The sequence below is a fragment of the Metopolophium dirhodum genome, chromosome 5, assembly GCF_019925205.1.
Source record: "Metopolophium dirhodum isolate CAU chromosome 5, ASM1992520v1, whole genome shotgun sequence".
In the NCBI taxonomy this organism is placed as follows: domain Eukaryota; kingdom Metazoa; phylum Arthropoda; class Insecta; order Hemiptera; family Aphididae; genus Metopolophium; species Metopolophium dirhodum.
In genome coordinates, this window is record NC_083564.1 from 23,202,299 (window position 1) to 23,221,446 (window position 19,148).

Sequence of the window (19,148 nt, forward strand, 5' to 3'; positions counted from 1 at the left end):
TTTTGGTATACTTTTATAAATATATAATGTACATTTTTATGTATATTTATAATTTTTTATAATTTAAAAATGTGTACAATTAATGGTATTTAGTTTTTTTTTAATGTGTGCAAGGATGTAACTACTGCTTACAGTAGGTGTTGAATTCACCCCATAAAGGATGTGTGAAACTTGGATTCAGTTTCAGTGATAAGTTCTTGAAATGGTACCAAAAAACAATTCTGACCAAAGACAGTCTGTCAGGCAGTATCAGCCTATATTACTATTGACTAAATATATTTTATTATATATTTATATTGCTATTATAGTAATTTATTTTACTATTAGTAATAAGGTAAGCGTTATAGGTATGGTAGAAAAAGAGAAGAGGGTATTTAAAACTAGTCTTAATATTTTAAAAATGTAATTGCGTGAAGTAAAATATAACAATATACTTAAAAAATTTATGTCTTCACAAATATTGTTGAATTAAAACAGAATATCTAAAATCGTTATTCTTTGCTTAGATATCCAATATTTTTAACATTTTAACTTCAAATGTCTAGAAAAAATTATGCTTTTATATTTTTTTTTAGATATTTGAGTTTCAGAAAAAAATACTTATTAAGAACCTTGTAATACATTTTCGACCTTTAGCTACCTAGATCAAACATATACATTTTTATGATGTAGTTATTAAGTAATTAAGCCTTTTTTAAAAATTGAACATTTTATTACAAACTATTTTATTTTTTTTTGTATTACAATACTTATTGTACGATTTGTAATTAAGTATTTTTACAATAATTATAAGTATCGGTGCCGTAACCAGTGGGTGGGCACTGGGGACACGTGCTCCCCTCCGAAATTTTATTTGGCTTGTTTTATATTATATGTTTGATAAAAATGAAAAGTTAAGGCTGTCGAAAGCGAACCATTTTGAAGAGGTCGGATTTAGGAAATATTGTACATCCATCGTTAGTGCTGTGTGAGTGTTTATAGTGACTGAACATTAGCGTGTGTGAGTTCTCCGAACGCTTTATGTAATTAAAGATAAACGACGGCTAAGATTCTTGGACCTCACTACCTCAGTAACCTACATTCTACATACTACATACGCGCAGTCACGTTACTATATTTTGTGATAAAAAAATGTTCAACTCCCATATGCCACGAAATTCTCAAAAAGCAGAAGAAAAATTCACCCAGTACCAAAAGCCCTATTTTAATTTTGAAAACATATTTGAATTCTTTAATCTCATTTCTAGGTTATGTAGGAAATGGATTTTTGATTTGTAGTATTGTTTAATTAGACGTGTAGTACCAAATTATAATATTTTTCTCAAAATTCACTTTTACTTAAGATGATTAAAAAAAAATTTGCTCCCTACAAAATACAGACAAAAAGCGGAGAAATTATTATATTTTTTCGAAATTAAATTGCACTTCTGGAAGTATAATTTTTTCACTTATTGGTCTAAATGCATAAAAAACGACCAGCTTTCAAAAGCCCTAATATAGTCTTGTATTTTTGTTAGTAAATTTTAATAATATTCGAACAAAAAATGGAATGTTTTGTTTACAACACATATTTTGATATAATGATAATATATTAATATGCTTATATAAATGAATACATTGCCTTATGGTTTACAACAATATTAATACATGGTTATATTAAATGTAGGTGCCATACTTGTTAACATAAATATGATTTAGTCATAAAAAGAGTAGGGGTCATAAATAGATATTCTAGCATTTTAAAGACTAGAGAAAAAAAATTAAGTGCCCCCCCCCCCCCCCAACGTTTTTCTGGCTACGGCACTGATAAGTATATTGGTCTATGGTCTAAGTGATGTTAGTATTTAATGATTTGTGGTCTGGAGGTAATAAGAATCCATCCATTGATGGAACTTCATGGTGGTAGAGAATGATCATTCAAGAGGTCTCGACGCCAATTTCGTTTCAGTCGCCTTCTGGGATCAGACCCCGGGTCACCTGAGATGTTTCGAATAAATTGATTTGAGATTAGAGGATTACGGTGGTTGAATAAATTTGAGTGGAAGCGTTTGTAGAGAGTTTTTGATACGAGTTGTATAGGTACTGTTAGAATGAAGAGGTCCTTATGGATTGTATTGTTTGAGACATAAAAAGGAGCTTTGGTTATTTGTCGAAGGCATTTATTTTGGAATGTTTGGATTTTATTTATATTCAATGGCTTGGCCGCAACCCAATGTCAAAATTTAAATGCTTACAAAAAAAAATCTGCAAATTATATATCTTTAATATTTTAACCTTGTGTTCAAATTTTAAGTTTTTTGACCGAACGAGTAATTTTTTTATCAAAATTTATAGTTAAAACAAAATAATAAATCGACGACAACCTAAATGAAATCGGTCTAACTTTTTGTTAACCAAGGTTACCAAACAATCATTTTAATAATAAAATTACAATTAAAAAAAAAATGTTTGTGTTTTTTCCAATTATTTTAAAAAGGTACCGTGATGAGAATTTATTACCTTAAAGTTTTAAATTTAAAAAGTACCAACTACATAAAATTTGCTACGCAGAAACCGAGAAACCTCTGATCAGAGCATTTTTATATACGAGAAATAATGTTTCCATACACCAAAAAGAACACACATTGTAAAATCAATACCTACTTTTATCGTTGTGCTTGGAATCTAAAATATTACCGAAAACGCATTTTAGAGAATTGTAGCGGAAGCATTATTCTGCCTTCCCAATGAGCGTCGTACGTAGGTACATGGTAAGTACGTATTTATATTTTATAGTATACCTATAGTACAGTAAACTGACAACTAACTCTTTTACTAGGTATTTATTTAGAGTATTTTCGTTTGATTTATGATAGGATATAGGTTTAAAATAAAAAAAAAATGAACACATTTAATGATTATTAAAAGCATCATATTCATTCATCAAAAATAACGCACAGCCTATATAGATACAATAACAATATGTTTTTGCCTATTCATTTTAATTGCAATGGGCTGTCATTTTATTTAAAAGTAAATTTTATACAAGATGACAAAATTTCATTAAGTACGACATAAAATAGGTAACAATAAATTATTTTGTAGTTCAAATAAAAATATCAATAGTAAGTTATATAATAATGGGATAAATATGAATAATAATAATATGTATATATATTATTATATATACATATTTATTATATAATATATATATATATATATATATAAAATATAGGTATAGGTATTGACTAACTTCTAGATGTAGCCATTTAGGTATAGGTATATATAGTAAAGTATTTGTAAGACAAACAAGAGACAAATGTTAAGCGATATAACATAAATAAAAATGGTTAATTTCAATATCATATGAAATATTTGAATACATATTATAATAATTATCTAAACAATAATTCATTATTTTAAAAATAAATATTCAGAAATACGCAAATTATATTATAGGTACGAACGTTAATGTATGTACCAACTCTTATAATTTAATTTAATTGCAAAATGAAATTTATACGGTATTTCTAGGTATAGGTATAATGTAGTAGTTACCTAAATGATGATAACTTATTATATGTATTAATACTTTAAGTTAGTACATGTATTCAAATATTCATTGGAATGTATGAATCATATGAATAAAACATATGAATCCATTTACATATTTTTTTTTTTCAGATTGACCTACTAAATGTTTTTACATTATTAATAACATTTTCTAATAATAATAGTGATGTATACAATTATTAAAATTCAAAATCATATATTAACTTTACAGTTCTGATACATTTTCTTTCGGTTTCGATTTTCCAGTCCTGAAATAATAAAACGATTTTCATTAGTCAAGGTATATTGTATGTGGGTACTGGTCTAGTGACCCCCGTCCAGAAGGCAATCCCCCCTCCACTTACATCTCTCGTATTCTCGATGTTATAATCAATAATCAATAATACATTATACATTTATGATTATACAGAACAATTCAGGCGATCAAAATATCTTATCTATCGATATTATAGATCGATGTTATAAAATGTATAGGTAATATACTGATAGACTGCAGAGTGCAGATAAAAAAGGTATACGAGACATATACGTTAGGCATTCGTGTGAAATTCTCTAATTATCTAGATATTTTAAAAATAATGTTTGGTAAAATCCGTGCAGTAAAATTAATGATATAAGATAGGTATAATAGCGGGTGCCCTATATGACATTATGGAGTACCTACCTCAGTTATTCAGTTGTCGTCATCTGAACAGCAAAAAAAAAAATGATACGATGACTACGATTTATTTTATTATAATTTTTTTATTTTTTATTATTAGTATTACGATTTATTTATATATTTTTATTTTGATCGCCTGAATTGTTCTGTATAATCATAAATGTATAATGTATTAGTATTATTGATTAATAATTATAATATCGAAAATACGAGAGATGTAAGTGGCGGGCGTCAACTAAACCTGAGTGGCGGAGAATTGCCTCCTGGGCTGGGGTCAACTAGACCAGTATCGTTACTGTACTGTACCGTTTAGCAGGGACGAGGGATCACCAATTAATGTTTTAGAGGGCCACGTTAGGAAGTTTTCTAGGACCATTACATAATGATGTACATGTTTATCCAATAAAGGAAAGTAAAAACCATAAAATCATGAAAACTTAATGTAAATCACTATCGGAAATTAAAGTTTAAAAAATTTCTCTTCTGCGGACCAGATAAAGTTCATCCACCGGTTGCCATTTGTTGACTACCGACCTATAGTTATAGTTGCTACCTATATCTATGCATATATAAGGCAATTTGTTAAACTGTTTTAAGATGACGCTACACCCGCATGACGTGTTTTCAAATGAAAATTATAGCAAAAACTGTTTGGGGCGAGTAAGAACTATTCAGGCTGTAGACTGTAGTCTAAGTTAAACAACCAAATGTTGACGCTAAAAAGAGGAAAACATTGACTGTGCAACCTTGTTTTTAATTTTTCGATAACACAAATACGAAAAAAGTCCTTATTGTTTAAAAATGTATTATTCTTGAGTTTTTCATACTTGAATAACTTTTTTTTAGTTCTGATATCGAAAAAATAAAAACAACCTTTCTAAATGTTCTCCTCTTCATAGTGTGAAATTTGGTTGCTTAGCTAGGTCTATAGCCTGAGTGGTTCTTACCCACACAAAACAATTTTTGCTATGTTTTACATTTGTAAGATGGAGACAACACTTAGCGGGCAGTAGCATTTCCCTCCAAAAACGAGATACCGTTTTCCTCCACTGTCCATTTTCCGCCAATAAATAATAAATAAAATAATAAAATAGTTAATATAAAAAATTTATGCATATCAAAAAAATAAAAAATATTCTTTATTAGGCTTACTCGATAGCTGATACAGATATAGCCAATACCAGAATGTACCTATCAACCGAAAATGTGATCATAGCCTTACTTTATCTTTATGATATGGAACGTAATACTACAACACTGGCTAAAATATTGGAGGAAAATAGACATAATTTCAGTCTAAAATTATGTGGAGGAAGATGGAAACCAACCTTTTTTTTTGGTGGAGGAAAACCCGAAAACAGTATCTCGTTTTAGAAGGAAAATGAAACCGCCCCATATGCGGCCATCCTCATCTTAAATAGTTGTAAACAAAATGGCAAATTTGCAACCAAAGTCATACATTTTTCTATGGGTTTTTTATCCGGGTACTTAATATTATGTCTACAATGGTAACATTGTTCATCATTTATTATTTTAACTATTTTTTATATTGTATTACTATACACTTATATACATACCATCCAGATGTACTTGGCTTTGTAATGTCATCAGTTTCTAAAACAAAAATTATTTATCTTCAGTTTATAGTTTTTGACATTCATTTATATATTTTGTACCTATGTCCTATTCTATTAGGTAAACAAAAACTTAAAATCTGCAAAATATAATGTGTATAATATATATTTGTGACTAAGGTTAGATTAAAAAAAACAAATTATGTTCTTATTTATAAATGAATAATTGTAATTGTAATAAATACTGAAAAACTTTTTGCAATTTTTTGTTGGTATATTAGGCACTTGTTTAATGATTTTTCGGAAATGCTTACGCTTTACATAGCAATTGATTTAAGTAGGAACAATCTAAATTATTAATTAGGTAATATTATAGGAAATGTATTCCAGTATTTTAGTAGGTACCATGCGGTTTAAGCTAGAGCCAAAAATGAAATTTATAAAAGTTGTCTTGTATAATAATATCACTACAAAGGTAGGTTTCAACGGTTAGGTACCGGTTTCATGGTAAGTACCAATGTCTTTGGATTCTAAAGAAATTATTTGAAAGCAGAAACTAACATTTTTAGTTCATGTTCAAAGGTAAATTTATTAGTTAAGGTCCGGTACCATTGTAAATTTGTCATAATAATCCTGTTCTGTAAAAATAAGCAATTTTGATAATTTTTTTTAACTTATAGAGAGTAATATTTCACAGGCCACATCGGACTTCGTTTTTCAAATTTTTAATCCCAAACTCTTAAAAAATAATACTGTTCTAAGCGGTTTTTTATAAATTATATTATACCATTATTTGAAATAAAATTAAAAATCGGAGTTCGATGCGGCCTGTAGGAATTCTTCTTCTTTCAGATAAAAAAATAGTTACCTATCAAAATCCGACAATTCTACAAGACTTGAGAATTGTTCCGTGAAGTAATTTTTTTCGATATAATACACCCCATCAACCTCCCCTAAATAGGTATCGGGCAGTAGATTAGTGAAAAAGTATTATAATTAAGGATGCAACTAAAATAAAAAATATAATTTTCAAATTTTATAGAATTGCGGAAACCGGTCCTTAAATTCTTTCAAAATACAACATTTTCAATATTCTGTCAATACACTAGGTCAGGGGTCTTCAGTCCATGGTCTTGTATTTATTTGACGCCCACTAACCTATTTTAATAATTATAGCATGTATTTTTTTAAATAATTGAATACACATTTTTAATGCGGCCCTGAAATTAAGCAACCTTAATATAGTTGCCTGCTCCCTAAAAAGGCTGAAGATCCCTGCAATAGATATTAAAAAAAAGAATTGGACTTATAGCGTGTGATTAAGTTATGTAAATAGCCAGATAGGTTATCACTTATCATAATTATACATGCCATTTTGCCAATAAAATGCAACTTATTCCAATAAACATATTGCCGACAGCTGTAGTTTGTAATTTATTATTACTTATATCATATTATATTCTTAGTTAAGGATTATGGTGCTGCTATTCATTTTACAATCACCTGTTATTTATAACGTTTTAAACCTTTCACCTGTATTATATATTATACACATTCTGATTCTATACTTTATAATATATGTTTTATAATATAAGAATGAAATAAAACATTTAAGTAATGCAAACTGTATGTACATATATATTTATGTTGGTACACAACTTAAGTCTAAGTTGGTATGTAGGTACCAATATCAAAAATGCATAATTCACAATGGCACACATTTTAATGTATTCAGAATGGGTTGGGTTACTATTGAGTTATTTTAAATTATCTTTCAATAATTAATTTCCAAGGGGATTTATTAAAGATTCTTATTGCTCTTTACATTTTATGCTTAAATTATGTATTTTTTTAAATTATGACATATTTTTAAGCTTTTAATTTTGTTGTGGCATTGAAGAAATGTGCCGCGTGGTTCTATTGAGTATTTCCCATAGGTTTATATTATAAACAGGGATGTGTATCGTACTATTGTGTATAAAACCTATAGTTATATACTTATAATATTAATCATATACAGTTAATAAAATGTGTTCAAGTTAAAAGTAGGTACTGATATAAGTTTACCTTTATGAAAATACTAACCAGATTAATATAGATATAGCCATATAGACTATTATCTTTAGAGATAAAAGTTAGTATTGCCATAGGAAAGTTTTTAAATGGTATAATTTATATTAAGTACCTATGCGTACTTGATAACTCTAAAAATACTAAATACAAAAAAATAATACCTACTAATATAAATACCTAATTTAAGCATACAAGTGAGCTGAGCCTTGATTATTCTAAACAAATGACGCTTATGTATACAAAAGTATTTTTAATGTCTTAAGGTTAACAATATTAGCAATGATTTTTTTTAAATTGTTACAAACGTATGATTTGTTGATTTACTTTGAGAATATTCTAAGAACCTTCATAATATAAAATATATGTGCTTGATATATAGCATTATATACTTCTATAGTTCTATAATATTGTGTTTTTCATTATATAGGTAGATAATCAATTATGAAGAAAATTAACTTATTGTGTACAAATGAGATAAGTGTTTAAATGTATTAGCCATATGAATTTTTTCTTTTTTAAATTGTATTATTTAATAATTTGATTATTAACCGGTATTTATTTGATGTTGAAAGCGCCAGTCATGCTCGCGTAGATCTATTTCTGTATCGTCGTCCATACTAATTTCACACTTCAACTCCGGTTTTGATGCAGCCACTTGCAACTCTACCAATCACCACAAAAAAGCGTCTAAATCTAATTACTAATATAAGTATTACTACCTAAGTACTAAATAACTATCGTCTATCCTATATTAGCCCCGATAGAGCTTCATTATCTAATGCGCAATATTCGTAAAGTCGAGTCTCGGAAAACTCGAATTTTTTCTTGTCTCTTGAAGTGTTTATAATTTGTGTTTGAGGTAAATAACTCGAAAAATACATAAGTTGAATTTATTTTATTCTCTTTGAGATTCGATTTGTCGAGACTCAACTGTATTTTTTTTAAAAATATTTATATAATTTAAATATATACGTATAGATATTATTTATATTGTAGGTACTATATATACATGTAGATACTATTTAAACATTTAAATATGTATTAAAATATTATATTTTCTAAGCAACGACTTTCCAAGACCCATTAGGGGGGGGGGGGGTTGACGAATAATTAAGGTTTAAACTTAGTCTTTTAAATTGTTTATTAGCTTTTTTAAAATATATAATTATTATTATAAGTACTTATGTCGTCTCTGTCTTACCAACGCTAAAAATGGTAAATTTTATATTTAGAATAATCCATTTTACTCGATTACTCCTATATTTATAATATTTTAGTGAATTATTGACCAATTATAACATTTAAAGATAAGAATATCACTAAGTAGGGTTTTTTTTGTTACTTTAATTTTTAAGCAAGTTTTGTTAGATATTTTACAATGAACAAAAAATACTTACATTTTAAACTGCTTTCAACTTGTTTTAAAATAAAATAACAAAATATCAAAAAAATTCAGTGTGGGGCCTTAAATAATATGCATACCTTTAAATTTGATAATAGGATAAAATAGGTAACTCAAAAACACTTTCAAATCAACAAGAGTAAAATTGATTATCCTGAGCTTAAAATTTGCTATGTTACGCGTTTATAAAATGGAGACAACCGTGGGTGCGTTGTTCTTTTAAAATAGTGTGTACAACTACACATTAAAACCTAATGTCAATAGTATATTGAAATGTATATGTATTAATAATTCATATACAGTTTTATTAATATTAATGAAATAAGAAAATAGTTAATTTACAAAATAACTAACTATAAACAATTAAGACATTTTTGTAAAAAGCTACTTGGTAAGGGAAACACGACTGACCCCTTCGTCCCGATTGGGGCGCCCCTGCTTTCATCTAATTTTGTGAGCTACACAATAAAAATGGTATACGAATTAAAATTAAATTTTTGTAAGGTATCTGAATTTCTTGTGAGTTATTTTCATTTCATGCTTTTGTTATTAATTTCGATTATTTACCTTGTTTTGTATCATATTTTGATGGTTCTCTTATCTCTTCAGACGATCCTATAACATTTCAATAATATTAATTATCTAAACAAACGGTATTTGAAAGTGTTATATTATTGAAAAGTTGTTATTGAAAATTCAAATATTCAATCGAAGTTTTATCTTAAAAGCATGCAATGGTTATTAAAATATAGGTTTAAGAAGAAAATAGAATTGGAATAGTAGATAAAAATACAATGAGTTTATATATACAGATGAAGATGACCTATATTACATATCTAATGCACGTAATACCTGCAATGTGTGTTGAAGTTTTCTTACTGATTTCAAATCCACTAGGGGCGTCTTTAGAAAGTTTTCTCAAACATTCGTTTAATTCGTCTTCAGAAACGCCTTTACTTGCTAACTCTTCAGTATCAAAAACCATTCGTTTTTGTACAATTCTTGTAACAAATATATTACCATGCTCATCTGTACGTTCCACATCCTCTTGGAATTCTCCAGGTGAAAAGTATTCGACAAAATCTTCTATAATTTTATCTTTGTCGGGTCCTTTTGCCGTTACTTTATGCATTTCAGCGGGCAGTCGTATGACTTTATGAGTGAATTCTGTTCCATCTTGGTCCTTTCTAAATGTTTCAAAAGTTTCATGTTCGTCAAACCAATCATGTTTGCTTCCAGTTTTGTCAAGGCCTTCCATACTAGAGACCATAGTATTTGAACCTCCACTTGTGAAGCTAGAAGACATGTTGGATCCAGTTTCACAGTGGTAAGTGGCATTCGTCGACGTGGAACTAATCGGGCCTAGTGAATCATTACTACCTAAAATTAAACTGTTTCTGTATGATGACTCTTTTGAATGGTCATCCATGATTGGACTACTAAAACCACGACTTGAAACACTTGAGTTCATGCAATCGTCATAATCATTTTGTTTTCCTTCCACAAACCCAGTATTTGACATATGTTCAAGAGAAGCTGACACTTTCATGTCGGTAACAATTGTTTTTAAATCAAGTGATTCTGTACTAGTTAAATTATCATCTTCCGATAAATGTTTTTCAGAATTATCTTCGTTTTGTTCTAAATTTATCTCAGCTTCTTTGATAATTTCATTAATTTTAAACATTCCATCTTCGTCATCTAATGATTTTTCTGTGGCTAAAGCTTTGTTTTCAATCAACTCAGTTTTAAAACAAGCTGCTTCTATCGTTTCAAAATCCTTAAGAGAAGTTAATGATAAATCATCCTTTCTGCTATTAGAAGAACTTGTAGTTGATGCTAAAGATCCCGAAGACTTGGCTTTCATTGATTCGATTCTTACCAACTGTTCTAACCTTTCAAATTCTTGTAAAGAACTTACAGATATATTATCATTCTCTAATGATTTTCCTAAGTATTTTTTACTTTCCGGGGTGCTGCTAAATGATTCTTTCATACTGCCAAAACTATCAATTGAATGACTGACTTGACTTCCAATACTTCCGACTTTACTGCTTTGCAAATCATCAGTATCTTCTTCTTTGATATCTTCAAGGGGGGGTCGTTCATACTCTATATTATATCCATAAACTTCGTTTATAGTGTTGTCATCTTCAAATTGAAGTTCAACCCATTTTTGATTTGCAAACTCTAATTCAAGTTGACTTTTTGACCCTGGACTTTCAGAGTCTGATTCATGTTGAGGTGAACCCGTTATATTTTTATGGATTATTTTTGTTTTTCTTTGAATTTGTATTGCTTTTCCTTCAGAATCTTCTTCTTTTGCTTCTTTTCCTATTTCTTCTATAACTACAAATTCATCATCTGAGCTGTCGAGTTTTTCTTCGATATTATCCACTAACTCAAATGATTCACTTAAAGAAACAGATTCTTTTTCTTCTGTTTCTTCTACTTTTTCAAGAATTGTTTGTTCCTCGCCAGTCCACGAAGGTTCTTCGTGCGGGTCATAGTCTTCATTTATTATGTATTCTCTACCCTGATCTGTATCTGATGACTCTTTACTACTTATTGATGCAGGTGTTTGAGGAGTTGATGATTTAATTTCTAGTTCCTTAGCTTCTAGATCTAAGTCTGGGTAATGAAAACCACGATCAACCAAAGGAGCCATATGTTCTGTAATCATAATATTAGGAACTGCATCTGTAGAATCGTCTAATAAATCATCCTCGTCTTCTGAAAAAGGATCTTCTGGTATTGTAGGGGGTAAAGAAGCAGGTATTGCTGGTGATACATGAGGTACCATTTGAAAAGCTGCATCTGATTCAGCAATATCATCAATGTGTTCAAAACTATGTTTATCAGATATACTTCCATGCATATCAAAATTGTGTTTATCATGCATTGAAGATATTTCTTTTTCTGAATTCAAATCATGCACATTTATCGATGAAATATTTTCAAGTTTTATTTTAGATTTATCTTGAATATGTTCCGAATGTTGGTCACAAACATTAAATTCTTTGGGTTGATCTGGAAATGCACTTTCTTTGTTATCAATAATATCTAAGTCTTCAACCAATATCTTACTAAATGAACTACTATTTCTTCGGTGTCCTTTTTTTTGTACTTCTTCTGATTTTGTGGTCATTTGAGTACATACATTTTGGCAAATACCGTATTCCGTTGGTACTGAAGATGATATAATTGTGACACATTTGTTTTCATTGTCATAATGTTCATCTTCATTTTGAATAGTTGAGGTTTCAACAGATTTTGTATTTTCATCACTGAAACTAAAACTGCATGTTCCAGATTCTGGAAATCCGTTCATTGCTTCAACAACAGTTTGTATTGCTTGGCCTTCTGTACTTGATATACTCATACTGGCATCTTCACTAGAAAATAATTTTTCTTCATGAGATGATGAATCAGATAAACTATCACTGGTTATATGTTTTGGCATAGGATGAAAAGTCATTTCATGCGATCTTTTCATTTTTTGCATATTCTTTTCACTGTTAATAGCTGGCTGAGAAAATGGTTGAGTTTTGTACATGCTACTGTACTTCATTTCGGTTAATTCTGCTATAATTGGTAAGGATTCTCCTCTAATTATATGCATTGGTATTTCTTGTTCATATGGTTCTATTTTATCTTCATCTTCTAATATTGAGTTTGTACCGTCTTGATCAAAATCTAAATCTCCAGTTGATGCAATTAGTGTCTCAGATGCTTCACTGTTTTCCACTGATGCAAGGTTTCCAGAACTTTCTGAATCAAGTGATTTCATTGATTCTCTTGAGCTCAGTGAACTTATTGCTGTGTGATACTCATTTGATGGTACTGAAACAGCAGATTCATATTCAGATGATCCTGCTAAAAGGCCATCCACGTCTGATGAACATGGTCTGCTAGACGATGTTAGATCAAACGAATGATAATGGCTATCACTTGAGCTGGAATCTGCAGGTTTTTTTGTTGAGAGTTTATTTATATTAATTGAATCAGGTTTTCTAAAGACTACAGCGTCAAAATTTACACGTTTTTCTTCACGAATATCAATTGAAGACGATGATGGTGAAGTTGGTGAGTGGACGGAGTTATCTTTTGAAGGAAAAGATTCCGCGCTTAATTGTTTGATTAGTGATTTTGATGAACATGGCTCAAAATCTTTTATTAATGTTACTTCATTTTTATAATCATTCACTGTTTCTTTGAAAATACAAGATGTTACTCGATATTCTTCACGGTCTATATTACATATTTCTAATCCATCATCTGTAGTTTGTTCTGAGTGCTGTTCTTCTTTTATCAGTTCATCGTCGAAATCTTTTATCAATGTATCAACGTGTTTTTCGTTCATAATAATATTTCCAGTTTTCCCATGTACATTTTGTTTATTTTCTACTTCATAGCATTCTTTAGAATGAACTTCATGACTATCATTTTCCATAACACGCTCATCGATTATTTTCCCTTTTTCAGTGTTTGATATTTTACTTGAATTCTGAATATTATGGATACTATTATCATAGTTAGAATTATAATGTGATCCGAGTTCTTGTGTTTCTATCGTTTGGTCATTTTCATTGATTATCTTATTTTCAAAAACACCAGTTTTAGTATCTTTGTAGTGCTTTTGAGATATTAATTTATGATCATCTTGCCCACATGAAAAAATATCTTTTTTTTGAGATTCTATTCGTGTATCGTTTTCATTTTGTTGTTCTTTTATATAAGCTTCAATAATTAAATTATCTTTTGCTTCTTTATAGTATTCTTCTTTTTCGTCATGTGAAGATTTCCCAAATTCATTAAATATATCTGAGTCTTTATTTGAGGGATTTGTTTTAGATTTTTCATAATCACTTTCTGGAATAATATGTTCAGTGATACGTGATTTCGTCAATCCTTCGTATTCGATTTCAAAACCACTACTTTTTAAGTCTTCGTCAGTAATTTCAATACTTGAAGTAATTGTATCATGTTTTGAAATACTTTTCAATTGGTCCCTGGACTTTTTAGCTAATACTGATTCCATAATTTTTAGTTGCAAATCTTCTCCTTCCATATCTAAATAACCACTATTTTCCAATTGTTGAAATTGATCAGGTGACATCATTAAATGATGTAAGTTTGCCAACACATCATGACGTTTTGAAAGTTCGATTTCAATTTCATTGATTAATTGCTCAGCAATATTTCTAGCCAGTTCTCCAGTCATTTCTTTTTTTGGGTTTTCAAGAGATTCTATAGAATCAACTTGTTGAACAAAATTTTGATGGAAAATACATTGATCTTTGATATCAACGTTCTCTAATTCTTGATCGTCTGTTCCTAGCTGAGTGACTTCCCATATTGTGTCCGGGATGTGTTCTTCTGGAGTGTGAATAATACGATCGGGTACAGTTTGTGAAAAAATTTCTTTTCCATTTTCTATTATTTCATTATGTATTTCATCATCAATCATTGAAGAATCAATTGATTCAGTATGTAAAATGGATTTTTCTTTTTCTTCAATAAATGAACAAGTGTCTGAAGGAATTTCATCAATATGATCTTGGGTTAAACTTGATGAATTTTTGTCTTTTGATTGTTTAGAGATAATTTTGTTTATTTTTATTTCTTCTGGTAAATCATCAAGTACAGATGATTCAGCAGATTCGGTTTTCGTAATTGATTTTTCACTTGTACTTCCAGTCATTTTATCGGAGGAAGTATGTATTGAATTCATTGAAACACTTTTTTCACATTTTAAGCCTAAATATTTCTCTTCTGGTATTAATGAATCTATTTGTTCGTCTAATTCATTAGAAAAAATGTGCTTATGAATTTGGCGGTTAATAAGAACTTCTTGGCTTGGTGATTGTTGACGTGTTGTATTTTTCAATGATTTATGTTCAGGTGAAGATTCTTGTTCCATTTGTATGCCTTCCATTTGAGGCTTAATTTGTTGAATATATTTTTTAGAGGAAATATGTTCAGTTTCATGAGATGGTAATGACATTGATCTAGTTTTTGTGTCCATTTTTTTTTTATTTGAACTCTGAGAGTATTCTTTTTTAGCTGAAACTTTATTATCAAAAACATCTTCTTCTTGAAAGCCTTCATTTTCGAAAGCTAATGATTCTTCTCCATATTTAATAATATATTCAGTTTCAGAATCTAATCGTTTAGTTTCTTTGACAACATTATGTTCTTTTAGTTGTGGTATATGTGGTTGTTCATCGAGCAATTCCGATTTCAGACAAGTGAACTCAGAAACTACAATTTTTTCTGTAGTTTGGTTACTTGTCATTGGTTTGTTGATCATTTCAGGTACTTCTGCATTATCAGAAGCACCGAATGAATTATCAAAGAGTTCTAAAGAAGCATTGTTCATTACAGGTCTTTTTGAATTGTTGATTGGTAATGAAATACTATATCTAGGTTTTGGTAGAGGAGGTTGATTAGTTTTGGTTATTTCTTCCCAAAATTGTTTTTTTGTAGTATAGTTTACATCATCTTCATCTAAAGAAGACGTAATACTACTGTCAATGGAATGTCTAGGATTTGGTTTAGGTGGGATTTTATCTACGGAGTTTTGAAGTGCTAAGTTGTTGGCGTTAGTTGTTAATTCTGGGCTGCGCTCTGTACACACAAATACATACAAACAAAATACAGGATTAGAATATTGGTTATTTATACAATGGTTAACTAACTAACACAAACTCGCCAAAAAGATCAAGTCCTAGGATATTTATGTTATATGGATTACATTTTAAATTGAAAATAAAAGTTTTTTGTAGATCAAACATCTACAAAGAAGCCTAATTGTATAGTGCTATATTTTGTTTTGTTATACGCTGATTTATATTTTTATATAAAATAATACAAATACATAAAGAAATCTATTTCATCAAAATCGTAGTATTAAAATATACAATTTACTATCAAGTTTATTATACCATTCTCTCTTTTTTTCTATTGTTAGTATTGAAAGAAGCGTTATTATTGTATTAAGCTTCTAAATGCAATTTAATTTACCGGCTCCATCCCATATTTGATTAGCAACATCGACCTCTTCATTTGATAATTGGGAAATTATTCTATGGTATTCCCCTTCGACAGCTTGCTTAGCGATTGGGCTATCTTCTAATGTTTCTGAAGCCATACGTTCAAATCTTCTCTCTACCCTCTTTAATGATTTTTCTCCAACATCTGTATCCATTTCAAATTTCATATCTTCTATGATACTTGGTTGATTAATAGTAGACATAGACACATTACAGTCTTCTAAATCGTTTTCACTGTCACTTTGGCCTGGGTAAACAATTTCATCATCCTCTGATTCTAATCGAAATGTAACTTTTCTACCAGGTAATTTCTCTGGAGGTTCGGTTACTATGTATTCATTATCATTATCAGATTCACTATCATCTTTGTGAATTTCTCTAAACGTTGGTCTTTGGTGTACTGATAATCTTTGAGAACCACCAACTCCATTTCTGCGAATTTTTGGAGAGGATATTATTGGGATAGGAGAAGGGCAATCTGATAATTGTTCGACATCTTGAGTTTCATGAGGATCTGAATCAGAAGATCCGGAAGATAATTCTCCGGAAGCTGCTAATTTAGCGGTTTCTTGTTCAATTAACATATCAATAAGCAAGTTGGTAAGAGTTTCATCGTGGTTACCAGGATCACTTAACATTGTCTTTAACTTTTCTTGCACAGTATCTGGAGATATTTTTGAATAATCAACCGGTTTCCATTCATCTAAGTGTTCATAATCGTCGGGTACAGTATTCTCTGACGGAGTTCTAACCATTAATGGTCTTATTTGAGTACGATCGTTTTCTGAAAACGATTATTTCTCAAAAAAGTTATACATTAATTATACATCAACTTCCTTACTTCTATTTTCTATTTTATTTTTTTTTTAATATGAGGAATTTTAAAGGAATTAAGGATATAGCAGTTAGTAGCTTATTGTTATAACAAAATCCAGTTTCACACTCGAAAACAATGCACTTTACCTGTTTTATTGTGTGGTAGCCATATACAATAACCAGAATTTTGATTCTTTGACATTCTGGATATGGATTTTTTTTTCTTCTTGGGAGTAAAATAACATATTTGAAATGATTCAGACAATGAGTCTTGTGAACCAGATAAAAATATATGTCGTTCTGACAATGGCAAACAAGGCATAGATCTATTCCACCATCTGTATGGTAAACTTGCGGTATTAAAATTGCCACGGAAACTTGGTCCTTGAATTTCCTGTATGTTTTTGGTTTTTGGGAATCCACAATGGTTTATTTTTTGCATAATATCACTTAATGAATGTCGTACTTGGTATTCTTGATTTTGAACATCATTTAATAGTCGATAAATCCTTTTTTGAACATTGTCTAAGCTACTGACTCCATCAGATGAGCTTTCAGATTCTGATTTTCTGGTTAGAAAATCATTTGTCAAATGTTCTTGCTTTTCTACTTTATTTTCCAAAATTTCTACAGCTTTTACTAATTTTGCTAGTTCTTCTCTACTATGGCTAATTGCTGTATTGATCAATTTATTGTCATAATAATGTGACCTGTTGTGGCTGAATAATTCGTTTGAAAAATAATCTAAATGTCATGTTATTTTTATTAAATTATTTACATAACGAAAAAAGAAAACCATATATATATATTATATACATATTAAGTATTAAATTGTACCATTCTAAAACATATTTTTATGATGATATAAAATGTAAATACAAATGTTTTAATTTTATTAAAACTGTCAATTAATTCAATCCACTTAAAAAATAATTATTAACGCCTAGTAAGTATAATTTGTTATCTTGATTTTAAAAATTAAAAAAGTTTCAATTTTTTTCTAGTATGTTTAAACAACGTATAACAAAACGTATTAGTGCAAAATGTTACATGTTTGAAATTTATTTTTAAGCATTAACAGTGTTTTGTTATTCTATAAAAGCCGTTTGATTATATTAAATAATTACCATTACATTGAGCAAAGCAGGGAATTGGCGTTAAGTTAGTTTCACTTGGAAATAAGGTTCATTTAATCCTTTTTGCAAGTTTACGTTAAAACTGTGTAATGTGTTTTTAATATCTAATTTTTTTTTTAAATTTAAAATTGTATATTAACAATTAAGAACTCACCAGAATTATCTATAGACTTTGCATTTTGTTGTTGAGTTTGATTGGCTTCATCCCCTATAAAATAATTTTAAAATTAAACAATACTTACAAAAACCAATATACAGAAATAAAAATGGTTATATCTAAAATAATATTAGTATTTTAGCTGTAAGAAATTAGTATAATCATGCTAGGTTGTACAATGGTTTAATAAAACTTTACACATTTAAGAGTTCTTTAAACACCGAGCATTTCAAACATTTTTAATTGCACATTAAATGGATTAAATATTGTGTACAACCCATTATTAGTAACTAACTATTTTATTATTATTAAACCGTGTATAATAGAATGTTCTTTAATATATTTTTGATTATTTAGTGACTTAATTCGTTTTTATTTTGTGACTTACATGGTAGTTATTTAAATGTTAGTTTAGTCCGTCACCTTTTCTATAATATAGTTGGTAATTACCTATTTTTGATATTTTTTTGATACATTTACAGTTATTTTTTTGATTTAAATTACATATCTTTATGTTACTATTCAAATTTGATAATTGTTTGAAATTGAATTTTCTTCTCAATTTTGGACTACCGCACATACTTTCAAAAATATTTATTACATCAGAGACATGTTTTGTAGGTTCAAATTTAATTTTCTTCTGCTCAGTGTTTTTTTTTGTTTCTTTTTGGTTAAATATTTTGAATGCTGATAGTCGTGTTACAGGTGAAGGGTGTAATCTT

General features: G+C 29.0%; 1 protein-coding gene across 16 annotated transcripts in view; it reads right to left on the reverse strand.

Moving 5' to 3' along the window:
• Positions 1-2,896: 2,896 nt before the first annotated feature.
• The window catches only part of LOC132944446 (ankyrin-3-like), a 117,764-nt gene continuing 101,512 nt past the window's right edge, over positions 2,897-19,148 (reverse strand). For 8 of the 16 annotated variants that reach the window (XM_061013775.1, XM_061013776.1, XM_061013774.1 and 5 more), the window contains 6 exons: positions 18,424-18,477; positions 10,115-15,892; positions 9,830-9,877; positions 8,410-8,523; positions 5,791-5,827; positions 2,897-3,800 (listed from right to left, as the gene is read on the reverse strand). In XM_061013775.1, the coding sequence (XP_060869758.1) occupies positions 3,758-3,800; positions 5,791-5,827; positions 8,410-8,523; positions 9,830-9,877; positions 10,115-15,892; positions 18,424-18,477 (6,074 nt within the window). In that variant the 3' untranslated portion in view covers positions 2,897-3,757. Of the gene's footprint in view, positions 3,801-5,790; positions 5,828-8,409; positions 8,524-9,829; positions 9,878-10,114; positions 15,893-16,288; positions 17,102-17,280; positions 17,878-18,423; positions 18,478-18,876 lie in introns of all 16 variants that reach the window. The other 8 variants (XM_061013786.1, XM_061013787.1, XM_061013784.1 and 5 more) reach the window with 8 other exon arrangements.